The sequence below is a fragment of the Carcharhinus amblyrhynchos genome, chromosome 1 (assembly GCF_965287045.1).
Source record: "Carcharhinus amblyrhynchos chromosome 1, sCarAmb.v2.hapA, whole genome shotgun sequence".
Classification (NCBI taxonomy): domain Eukaryota; kingdom Metazoa; phylum Chordata; class Chondrichthyes; order Carcharhiniformes; family Carcharhinidae; genus Carcharhinus; species Carcharhinus amblyrhynchos.
Genome location: NC_137324.1, coordinates 7,837,819 through 7,850,698, shown reverse-complemented (window position 1 = coordinate 7,850,698; position 12,880 = coordinate 7,837,819). Strand labels below are relative to the sequence as shown.

The window sequence follows — 12,880 nt, the reverse complement described above, 5'->3', positions numbered from 1 at the left end:
GGTGACTTGATTGAAGTCGATGAGGCCCTAAGAGTCTGAACAAGGTTAATGTGGGTGATCCCAAAACTAGGGGGCACTGTTTCAACATTTGGGGTTGCGTTTTTAGGACAGAGATGAAGAGAATTTTTTTCTCTGAAGATGGTGTAACTTTGGAACTGAGTCAGTGGAGGTGAGGCACTGAATATTTCCAAGGCAGATATAGGTTCCTGTTAGGCAGAGGTTGCCAGGGTTAGGTGAGAATGTGGAAATAGAAACACAAACAGATCAGCCATGATCATATCAAGTGGTGGAGCAGGCTCGAGGGGTCAAATGGTCTACTTGTGTTTTGTATGTTCATATAACTATCTGGTGTTGGTGAATTAATGGATGTCTTTCTAGCAATAATCAAATACTCAGTATTGAACAGTCAGACCCATTTTAATTTGGAAAAAGTCAGCATGGCCTTTCTGTTTGTTAATTTGTGTCTGGGAAGTTGAGGATTTAATGTCTAATAGGAATTTTGTCTTGTTTTTTTTCAGGGCAAAGTGGCTCAGACAGCCTGCATGTCTGCATGCAAACATCTGTCTACATCTCTTCTGCAGCTGCTGTTGGATACCGAGGTCAAACAGATCACCATGGGAGCCTTAAAACAGTTTAACATGGACATTGAAGAGTGTGAGCGTAAGTGATCAAAGGGGCCCCGCTTTGCAGCTATTTCATCTTTGTCCTCCTTCCAAAGTATTCTCAAGAACCTGTCATTAAATTGTTTCAGCAATAACTTGCGTTTATGTAGCACCTTAAACATGATCATCACGTCACAGGTAAGTAATCAGTGGATAATTGGCACTAAGCTACATAAAGAAGTGTTAATTAGGACAGGTAACCAAAGGTTGAGTCAAAGAGACAGGTTTTAAGGCACTGTCCCGAAAAGAACAGGGAGAAGTGGGAAAGTTTACGGAAGAGACTTCAAAGCCTTGGCAGCCATGCCTTCAGCTGGAGAGGGCCAATGGGAGCAGCTGTGGGGGAGATTGGGGAAGCCAAAGGAAGTCGGGGATGGTCTAGGGCACTTGGGGTTAGGAAGCACTTCTTCACACAAAGGGTTGTGGAAATCTGAGGCTGGGAGCTGGGAATTGAAAATTTCAAAACTGAGACTGATTGATTTTTGTCAGGTGGGATTTTAAAACAGTTTGGAACTTGAAGTTAAGATAATCATCAGACGTGATCCAATTGAATGGCTGACCAGGCTGGAACCAGTCTTTCCGAGTCTTCATGCTGCGCTGTCAGAGATAGGGTAATTTGAATGAACCATCACGGTTGGGCATAAAATATCCAAGGCACTATTTTGAAGAAGGTGTGGAGAATTCTCCCTAGTATCTTGGTCAATATTTATTTCAGTAAATGGCAGAGAAGCTAAATTATTACCTAATGGCTCTCTTCGCTAAGGAAGATACAAGAAATCTCCCAGAATTAGAGATGCAGTGAGTAAGGAGAATGAGGAACTGAAGGAAATTAGGATTAATAAGAAGGTTGTATTGGAGAAACTAATGGAGCTGAAGGTTGATAAGTCCGCAAGATGATCTACATCCCAGATTGTTGAAAGAGGTACTCTTTCCCTAGCTATGCTGTTCCTCCTTATATACACATTAAAAAGTCTTGGGATTCTCCTTATTCTTGCCTATTCATTTATGTATTTCTTGAAGTGAGGAGGATAAATTGTATTTCTTTATCCTACAGCGCAGAAGGAGGCCATTCAGCCCATTGAGTCTGCACCGACCACAGTCCCACCCACGCCCTATTCCCGTAACCCCATACATTTACCCTAGCTAGTCCCCCTGCCACTAAGAGGCAATTTAGTATGGCCAGTCCACCTAACCCGCACATCTTTGGACCTCTTTGGTATTAATGAAGTTAAACCTTTTGCTTGGAACCTATTTGTAAATGTGCTGAGGTCATCCCAAGTGATGTGGAGTTGACTTTTCCGCAAAACTGGCAGTTGTGGACTATAAAGTATATACCTGTTTTGTCCTAGCCAATATTGACCTTTCAGCCAACATCACCAAACTTAAAAGAAACAGATTGTGTAGTCAGAATGAAACTTATATTTTAGGGTCAACATAGTGCATGCTTATTTTTATATTGGAAGTTTAAATATTTTGTAGTATTCAATATAAATATAGCACTGCTAGCAAGGCTGGAATTTCTCACCGATCCCAAGTTGCTCGGAACCATTTATAGATGTGCTGGAGCACTCCAGTTCACAGCAGTTGGTGTTGGACTGGAGTCACACAGGCCTAGATGAGGTAAAAATGACAAGTTTCCTTCTCTAAGAACATCAGTGAACTGGTTTGGTTTTTATGACAATCAAGCAACTTTGTGCTTACTGAGGTCAGCCTGTTATTCTCTATTTTTTTTAAACTGAATTCAAATTCTTAAAACGGGTTGAGATTTGAACACTTATTCTCAAGGTTATTAGTTCCAGGCCCCTGAACTGTGCATCAAGTAGCATGACCTCTGCAACAACTTATTGGTGCAAATGGTGAGATTTGAATTCAATCAACAAAATAACTGGAATTAAAAGTCTACTGATGACCGTGAAACAACTGTTGATTGTTGAAAACAACCATCTGGTTTACTAATGCCTTTAAGAAAGGAAATCTCCATCCTCTCCTGGTCTGGTCTACATGTGACTCCCACAGCAAGGTGATTGATTATTAACTGCCCTCTGCAATCGCCTAGTAAGCCACTCAATTGCATCAAACCACTGTAATATCTATAAGGAATGTAATCGGACAAACCACCCAGCATTGAACTAGGCACCGGAAACAACAACGGCAAACTCAGATCTGTTGACCCTGCAAAATCCCCCTTACTAATATCTGGGGCTTGCACCAAATTTGGGAGAACAGCCCCACAGATTAGTCAAGCAACAGCCGGAGATAGAATCATACTCACCAATGGAAGAAGGTGAAAGAGAGTATGTCTGGGGTGCATGAGGTCCTTAATTATGCTGGCTGCTTCTCCAAGGCAGCAGGAAGTCTAGACAGAGTCAGTGGGTGGTAGGCTGGTTTGAGTGATGGATTGGGCTTTGTTCACGATCCTTTGTAGTTTCTTGCGGTCTTGGACAGATTAGGAGCCATACCAAGCTGTGATACACCCAAAAAGAATGCTTTCTATGGTGTATCTGTAAAAATCAGAGTGATAGCGGACATGCCCAATTTCCTTAGTCTTCTGAGAAAGTAGACGCATTAGTAGGCCTTCTTAACTATAGCATCCAGGACAAGTTGTTGGTGATCTGTCTCACAACACCAGATTAAAGCCTAAAGGTTTATTTGGTAGCACAAGCTTTTGGAGCACTCCCAAAGCTTGTGCTACCAAATAAACCTGTTGGATTTTAACCTGGTTTTGTGAGACTTCTTACTGTGCCTATACCATTCCAATGCCAGCATTTCCACATCATTGATGATCTGGACACCTAAAAGCTTGAATCTGTCAACCATTTCCACTTCATCCCCATTGATGTAGATGGGCATGTTCTCCACTACACTTCTTGAAGTCAATGACTATCTCCTTAATTTTGTTGACATTGGACAAAGCAAAGGCGCACTTCTATACTTCTAGGTATAGAAGTGATCGGCGCAACTAGTGGGCTGAAGGGCCTGTTTGTGCTGTAGTGTTCTATGTTCACAATGTATTCTGGGTGGGGGAGCTGAATATCCATCACCAAGAGTAGCTCAGTAGCTCCACTGCTGACCAAGCTGGCTGAGACCTAAAGGACATAGCTGCTAGATAGAACTGCGGCAGGTGGCGAGGGAACTGACAAGAGAGAAAGCATACTTGGCTTCATCATCACCAGCTGCAGCTGCAGATGCATCTGTCCATGACAGTATCGGTAGGTGACCACCACACACTCCTTGTGGAGACCATGTCCCATCTTCACCTTGAGGACACCCTCCATCATGCTGTATGGAACTAAAGTCGTCATTGTCCCAGGTGGCCATAGACTGCTCTCCCTGTGAGGGGCGGAGCTGACTGATGGTGATTTAACCTGAGGATCACTACACATTGTGTGAGGGACAAGCTTGAGAAGGGGCAGAGGGGGGGGCCTTCATGAATAATCTTAATCAGTATGAGAAATGAACCCGCACTGTTGGTGTTGCTCTGCATCACTAATCAGCTGTCCAGCCAATTAAGCTAAACCAATTCCCGCATTAAATAGGATAGATTTTGAGCAGATCTAGCAACTCAAGACTGGTGTTGTGAGACTTCGTACTGAACTCAAGACTGGGCATCCTTGAGGCGCTGTGGGCCATCGTCAGCAGCAGAATTGTACTCAATCACAATCTATGTCCTCATAGCTCTGCATATCCCCCATTCTACTATTCCCACCAACCCAGGGATTCAACCCTGGTTCAATGAAGTGGGCAGGAGGGCCAGGAACTACACCAGGCAAACCTAAAAATGAGATGTCAACCAGGTGAGGCTACAACACAGAACTACTTGCATTCCAAACAGAGTAATCAGCGTGTGATAGACAGAGCTTAGTGACCCCACAACTAGTGGATCAGATCTAAGCTCTGGAGTCCCCAGTTCTGAATGGCGGTGGACAGTTAATCAACTCAGTGGAGGAGGAAGCTTTACAAATATCCCGTCCTCAATGATTTGTGTAAAAGATAAGGCTGCAGCACTTGCAACAATCTTCAGCCAGATGTTCTGAGTGGCTGATCCATTTTGGCCTCCTCCAGTGGTCACCAGCATCATAGATAACAGTCTTCAACCAATTAGATTCACGCCACGTGATATGAAGAAACGGCTGAAGGCACTTGATACTGCAAAGGCTCCGGAAGCTAGATGCTGACAATAATTTAGCAGTAATACTGAAGACTTTTGCCCCAGAACTTGCCACACCTCTTTGCCATGCTACAGTAGTTAGCACACTGACATCGAACCGGCAAATTCTGCAGCTTTGTCCTGCACACAGAAAGCAAGACAGATCAAACCTAGCCAATCAAACCGTCCCATCTACCTATTTTCAATCATCAGTAAAGTGATGGAAGGGCTCACCTGCTCAGCAATAACCTGCTTCCTGATGCTCAATTTGAGTTCAGCCAGGTTCGCTCAGCTTCTTACCTCATTCCAGCCAAATTCCACATGCCTTTTCAACCACCTGTCTGCCTGTCCTAATTACTTCCTGGATCTATGGACATGCACTCCAAGATCCCCCTGGTCCCCTGTACTTCCTAGCATCCTACCATTCGTTGTGTATGCCCTTGCCTTGTTAGTCCTCCCAAAATGCATCACCTCACACTCTTCAGGGTTAAATTCCATTTCCCACTGTTCTGGCCATCTGACCAGCACCAACCCCGGCTTTACATCACTGGAGGCAAGCTTGATGACCTTCGGCCAATACCCTCTGCCTCCTGTCACCAAGCCAATTTTGGATCCAATTTGCCAAATTGCCCTGGATCCCATGGGCCCTTGCCTTCTTGACTAGTCTCCCATGTGGAGGAATCAAGAGAGATGGTGGTGAAGTAGATCTGGATGTCATCGGCATGCATGTAACACCTCCAGGGCTCCTCCAGCCCTCCCTGAACCCCAGCCATCTTGAGAAAACCACTGAGCCTCCCCCCTCACTCCCCAGAACTGTACACAGGCCTTGAGGACCGTGAGTTAGAAGTATGTGGCCTGGAACAATGACTGGTATTGCAGGAGGAGCAGGATACCATGTGTACAATACATTAGAGTGTATCTTATTTTGCACAAACCAAACAGAAAAGCCACATGTTGGATATTAAAGTTGTAGCTGCAGTTTACAAGGTACCGGGCGGACTTTTCAACCCAGCGCACTCTTGTAAAAATGCCCAAGTCCGTATGCAAAAACACAAGACTCCCTTCAGCCACATCTAGTAAAAACAAATTAATGGTATCATAAAGATGAACACGGTGATTAGCGAAAAAGCGGTTCAGCCGTGCTGAAGTATGGTTATCACATTTTGCTTAATGAAGACAAATGTTAACCTTTAAGGCAAGGCCTCGCCATGGTTCCACCTCATTAATGCAAAAAAACAAACCGTCCAAAAAAGCAATTAAGAGTTTTAAGCCCTTGATATCCCAATTGGTCAGAGTAATTGCCAACTCTCTCACACACGTACCTGATTTTTTCCTCAAACCCTGGAGAACATGGATTGCAAGAGGAAACGATGCAATGATTTGTGATCCCCACAGAGTGAGGAGTTGAGCAGCTCGGATTTGTACCGAGCTAACTTCTCAAAAACCAGAGTTTGGCACAGTTCCCCAACCCCTTACTTGGTTGCTCCCCGGTGACCATCCCTGGGAACCGCACCTGCGCAGACCAAAGGCGAAGAGACTAAACTGGTCTTAGGTAAAGTCCCTCTTGGCCTGCTTTTCCTCCAGATATGTCAATCTAGCTTCCTCACTAAGGCTCAGTTACCCCTCTGGCCAGCAGTCCTGTCTCTCTGATGTTAATCCAGCTTCTTTACAGCCAGACATGGATATGATAGTGGTGTCGTTATTGTTATATTCCTGAGTTAATAATCCAAAGAATGTGAGTTCAAATCCCACTGTGGTTATTGGAAAAATTCAATAAAAAGCCCTGTCAGTAAAAGTGAATACAGAGCTGTCAGATTGTCGTAAAAACCCAACTGATTCCTTGCCTTTAAGTAAAGAAAGCTGCTGTCCTTGCCTGGTCTGCCCTATCTATAACTCCTGGTTCGCCAGCTAGCACCTGCTTCAGCAACTTGGGAAAAAGGCTCAACACCATCTTTCTAGAGCAACTGGATTTGGGCAATAAATATTGATTTGATTTGATTTATTATTATCACAGGTACTGGAATACAGTGAAAAGTATTGTTTTGTGCGCACTATACAGACAAAGCATACCGTTCATAGAATACATGGGGAGATGAGATAAGGATAGGATGCAGTTACAGATAGAGCAAAGAGAAAGATCAGCTTAATATATGGTAGGACCATTCAAAAGTCTGATGACAGCAGGGAGGAAGCTGTTCTTGAGTCAGTTGATTTGATTTGATTTGATTTGATTTATTCTTGTCACATGTATTAACATTCAGTGAAAGAGTAGTTTCTTGCGTGCTATACAGACAAAGCATACCATTCATAATTATACAGTTCCAAATGATCAGCCCCAAATGAGAGAGTGCAGAGCGTAGTGTTACAGTCATAGCTAGGGTATAGAGAAAGATCACCTTAATATCAGATAAGTCCATTCAAAAGTCTGATAGCAGCAAGGAAGAAGTTGTTTTTGATTTGGTTGGTATGTGACCCCAGACTTTTGTATCTTTTTCCTGAAGGAAGATGAAAGAGAGAACGTCCGGGGTGCTGCTGCTTTCCTAAGGCAGCGTGAAGTGTAGAGGCATTGGTACACTTTCTTAACTGTAGTGTTGGCATGGAGGGGCCAAGACAGACTTTTGGTAATCTGAACAGCAAGAAATTCAAAGCTCTCGACCATTTCTACTTCATCACCGTTGATGTAGATCAGGCCTTATCAGTGATAGCCACATTCTGAGAGGGAAGGTAAATGAAAAGCTGATTAGCCCTGAGCAGCTAACGTCCGGACACAGTAACCTCTCCCAGCCATTGACTATCTAGCTGGGGTGGCACAGTGGCACAATGGTAACATTGCTGCCTCAGAATGCCAGGGACCCAGGTTCAATTCCTGGCTTGGATCACTGTCTCTGTGGAGTTTGCATGTTCTCCCCATGTCTGTATGGGTTTCCACGGGATGCTCCGGTTTCCTCCCACATTCAGAAAGAAGTGCTCGTTAGGTACGTTGGCCTGAACAGGCACCAGAGGGAATTTCACAGTAACTTCATTGCAGTGTTAATGTAAGCTTTACTTGTGACTAGTAAATAAACTTTAAAACTTTAGCTTCACTGATGCTCATCTAGTTATCTCACATCGTAACCCAGTAACAGTAACTCTGCGAAACCAGCATCCTTTCTGATGGGGGCAATCCTGCAGGAGAAGAACCCTTTTTTCTGGGATCTGGGTTTGCTATTGTTACAGATTCAAACAAAGCCTGTATTCCCCTAATGTTTGAGTTGTAAATAAAATCCTGTAAGATTAGACCCATCTCAACAGAATAGCTCTTAATGAGCCAAATTGCTAATCTCAGAATCAGTCAGACAGAAATATCATCTTCATATACAGCGTGTGCTCTCCTGCAAATTATGGGTATGATGAAGACAAATAACTTCACTTGACATTGAACCTGGGTGGTACCATGCTGAGAGCGTTTGATTAGGCAGCTTTATGCTGTAACTAACCTGTGCTGTAACTGCCCTGGGAATATTTGATGGAACAGTGCAACGTTTGTTTACGATTTACACAGATGATTTGGAATTGGAGACCAAGTGTATTGTGTCAATATTCGCAGATGACACTAAGATGGATGGAAGAGCAAAGTGTGCAGAGGACGCTGAAAAGGGATATAGATAGTGTAAGTGAGTGGGCGAGGGTCTGGCAGATGGGGTACAATATTGGTAAATGTGAGGTCATCCATTTTGGTAGGAATAACAGCAAAATGGACTATTATTCAAATGGTAAAAAATTGCAGCATACTGCTATGCAAAGGAACCTGGGTGTCCTTGTGCAAGAATCTCAAGGAGTTGGTTTGCAGGGACAGCGGGTAATTAAGAAGGCAAATGGAATTTTGCCCTTCATTGCTAGAGGGATGGAGTTTAAAAACAGTGAGATTATCCAAGATTGGGGGAATGGCAAATTGTGCGGAGGGTGTGGAGAGTCTGCAGAAGGATCTAGATAGGCTGGGCGAATGGGCCAGGAAATGGCAAATGGAATTTAATGTTGGCAAGTGTGAGGTGGTCCACTTTGGTAGGAAGAATGGTAGGAAGGACTATTACTTACGTGGCGAAAAACTGCAGCAGGCGACGGTGCAGAGGGACCTCGGGGTCCTTGTGCATGAATCGCAAAAACCCAGCTTGCAGGTGCAGCAGGTGGTCAGGAAGGCGAATGGGATGCTGGCCTTCATAGCGAGGGGGATTGAATATAAAAGTAGGGAGGTCTTGCTGCAGCTGTATAGGGCATTGGTGAGGCCGCAGCTGGAGTACTGTGTGCAGTTTTGGGCGCCGCACCTGCGCAAGGATATTTTGGCCCTGGAGGGAGTGCAGAGGAGGTTTACTAGGCTGATACCGGAGTTGAGGGGATTGAGCTATGAGGAGAGGCTGAATAAACTAGGCTTGTACTCGTTAGAGTTTAGAAGAATGAGGGGAGATCTCATTGAGACGTATAAGATGATGAATGGGATGGATAGGATAGAGGTGGAGAGACTCTTCCCGCTCAAAAAAGACAGTAGGACTAGGGGGCACAGCCTCAAGATAAAGGGGAGGCGGTTTAGAACGGAGTTGAGGAGGAACTTCTTCACTCAAAGGGTGGTGAATCTCTGGAATTCTCTGCCCGTTGAAGTGGTGGAGGCTGCCTCGCTAAATATTTTTAAGAAGCGGGTTGATGGGTTTTTGATAAGAGAAGGGATTAAGGGTTATGGGGAGAGGGCGGGAAAGTGGAACTGAGCCACGACAGATCAGCCATGATCTTATTGAATGGCGGGGCAGGCTCGAAGGGCTAGATGGCCTACTCCTGCTCCTATTTCTTATGTTCTTATGTTCTTATTATGTTGCAGCTGCATAAGGTGCTGGTGAGGCCACACCTGGAGTACTGTGTACAGTTTTGGTCTCCTTACTTGAGAAAGGATATACTGGTACTGGAGGGGGCGCAGAGGAGATTCATTAGATTGTTTCCGGAGTTGAGAGGGTTGGCTGATGAGGAGAGACTGAGTAGACTGGGGCTATACTCATTGGAATTCAGAAGAATGAGGGAAGATCTTATAGAAACATTTAAGATTATGAAGGGAATAGATAAGATAGAAGCAGGGAAGTTGTTTCCACTGGTGGGTGAAACTGGAACTAGGGAGTGTAGCCTCAAAATAAGGTCTGAGTTGAGGAGGAACTTCTTTACCCAAAGGGTTGTGAGTCTTTGGAATTCCCTGCCCAGTGAAGCAGTTGAGGCTACCTCATTGAATGTTTTTAAGGCAAGGATAGATAAATTTTTGAACAGTAAAGGAATTAAGGGTTATGGTGAATGGGCGGGTAAGTGGAACTGAGTCCACAAAAAGATCAGCCATGATCTTATTGAATGGCGGAGCAGGCTGAAAGGGCCAGATGGCCTACTCCTGCTCTGAGTTCTTATGTTCTTATGTTCAAAGCAAGCGTTACCCTTTACCTAACCCCATGCTGTATTTGTTCTGGGAGTGTTTGATGGGGACACTGTAGAGGAAGCTTTATCCTGTATCTAACCCCGTGCTGTACCTGTCCTGGGAGTGTTTGATGGGGACAGTGTAGAGGGAGCTTTACTCTGTATCTAACCCCGTGCTGTACCTGTCCTGGGAGTGTTTGATGGGGATAGTGTAGAGGGAGCTTTACTCTGTATCTAACCCCGTGCTGTACCTGTCCTGCGAGTGTTTGATGGGGACAGTGTAGAGAGAACTTTACTGTGCATCTGTTAGTATGCCCTTAATATGAGCCTTTAATTTAAAATATATATTTATGAATATGGGAAGCAGGCCTTGGATACAGCTGTGTTGTCATAGTGATGCTGTATTACTAGCTGCGAGTGTGAAGTTTCCCTGCCTGAAGGTGTTGCTGATGATGAAGTCTGTCTGATGGTGTTTCAAACACCTCAACAAGTTAATTGCAGAGTGACTTTAGCACATTGGGCTGGTTACCTTTACACCAGCTTCCCAAAACTGAGCCACTGCCATGATTTAACCCCATTAAGTGGCAGCCGTTAAGAATTGTTGACAACATTTCAATCCTGTGCCTAGAATTACATAGAATTTACAGCACAGAAATAAACCATTCAGCCAAACAACAGGTCAGTGCCAGAGTTTGTTCTCCACACACACATCCTTTCACCTTGCTTCATCTCAGCCTATCAACAAATTCTTTCACTTTTATCTCCTTTCTTCTTAAATGTATCTGTGTTATTTGTTTGAGCTATTTATGTGATAGCAAGTTCCACATTCAACCATATCCTGAGTAAGTTAGTTTCTCCTGTTCCTTATTGGATGGTCATAGTTTTTGTAGTCACCGCGCACTCCTTTGTAATCATTAAAGACCTTTCTCTGATCACCTATGCATTTTAGCTTTGACAAAGGGTCATCTGAACTCGAAACATCAGCTCTTTTCTCTCCTTACAGATGCTGCCAGACCTGCTGAGATTTTCCAGCATTTTCTCTTTCGGTTTCTCTCTGATCACCTCCCAGTTTTGCTTTTTCTGGGGAAAGACCCTCAGCTTGTTTAATCATAGAATCCCTACAGCACAGAAGGAGGCCATTTGGCCCATCGAGTCTGCACCAACCACAATCCCAACCAGGCCCCATTCCCGTAACCCCACAAATTTACCCTCCTAAACCCCCTGACACTAGGGTCAATTTATCATGGCCAACCAACGTAATCCACATGTCTTTGGATTGTGGGAGGAATCCAGAGCACCCAGAGGAGACCCCAGAAACGAGGAGAATGTGCAGACTCCCACAGACCGTGACCCAAGGGTGACATTGAACCTGGAACCCTGGCGTAGTGAGGCAGCAGTGCTCACCTAGGATTCTGATAGTTACACATTCTCAGTTCTTTGTGAAGCATTTTTGTTCTTTCTTGAGTGTTTCAATTACCTTTTTTAAAACACGGACCAGAAGTGTGCACAGTTCTTCTTATACGGTGAATATTTAGCATCCTTTTACAGTTTAGGTTATTATATACTTGTTATTTAACAGCGACTAGACTTCACTTGATTCACTGCATATGGAACACTACAGAAGGTTTCTAGAGATGTTGTAAGGCACCTAATAAATACATAGAGGCCCTACAGTGCAGAATGAGACCATTTGGCCCATTCAGTCTATCCTAACTGGAACATTTGGGGAACACTTAGCTAATTTGATAGCTAATTTGTTTTCCCTGTATTAAGAAATATAAGTGAAGAAAGATCAATGATAATTATGCTGGATTAAGACTGAAGGGAAAATGTAGTCAACAACAAAAGTCAACAACACCGACACTACAGTTAAGAAAGCCCACCAACACCTCTACTTTCTCAGGAGTGTAAGGAAATTTGGCATGTCGACCATGACTCTCACCAACTTTTACAGATGCACCATAGAAAGCTTTCTTTCTGGTTGTATCACAGCTTGGTATAGCTCCTGCTCTGCCCAAGACTGCAAGGAACTACAAAAGATCGTGAATGTAGCCCAATCCATCATGCGAACCAGCCTCCCATCCATTGACTCTGTCTACACTTTACCCTGCCTCGGAAAAGCAGCCAGCATAATTAAGGACCCCACGCACTCTGGACATTCTCTCTTCCACCTTCTTCCTTTGGGAAAAACTTACAAATGGGATTGGGAGTTAATGGGATTGGGAATTACAGATAGTTCTATGGCCTGGTAGATATGGATATGATTGGCGCAACTTGTGGGCCGAAGGCCCTGTTTGTGCTGTAGTGTTCTATGTTCTAAAAGTCCAAGGTCACGTACCAACCAACTCAAGAACAGCTTCTTTCCTGCTGCTGTCAGACTTTTGAATGGACTTACCTTGCATTAAGTTGATCTTTCTCTACACCCTAGCTATGACTGTAACACTACATTCTACACTCTCTCATTTCCTTCTCTGTGAATGGTATGCTGTGTATAGTGCAGAAGAAACAATACTTTTCACTGTATGTTAATACATGTGACAATAATAAATCAAATCAAAAGAAATCTAAATTAGAATGAGTAGGCTTTGGTTTCAAGACCTATAGGGGAAGGGAAAACTGAAAGATGTGAGGGGATGTTGGGGAAAAACAATGAGTT

General features: G+C 44.0%; 1 protein-coding gene across 2 annotated transcripts in view; it reads left to right on the top strand.

Annotated features, from left to right (window-relative positions):
* The window catches only part of LOC145344932 (exocyst complex component 6B), a 595,965-nt gene that overhangs the window by 473,360 nt on the left and 109,725 nt on the right, over nt 1–12,880 (top strand). For both annotated transcript variants that reach the window (XM_080192414.1, XM_080192326.1), the window contains exon 19: nt 519–660. In XM_080192414.1, the coding sequence (XP_080048540.1) occupies nt 519–660 (142 nt within the window). The remainder of the gene's footprint in view (nt 1–518; nt 661–12,880) is intronic.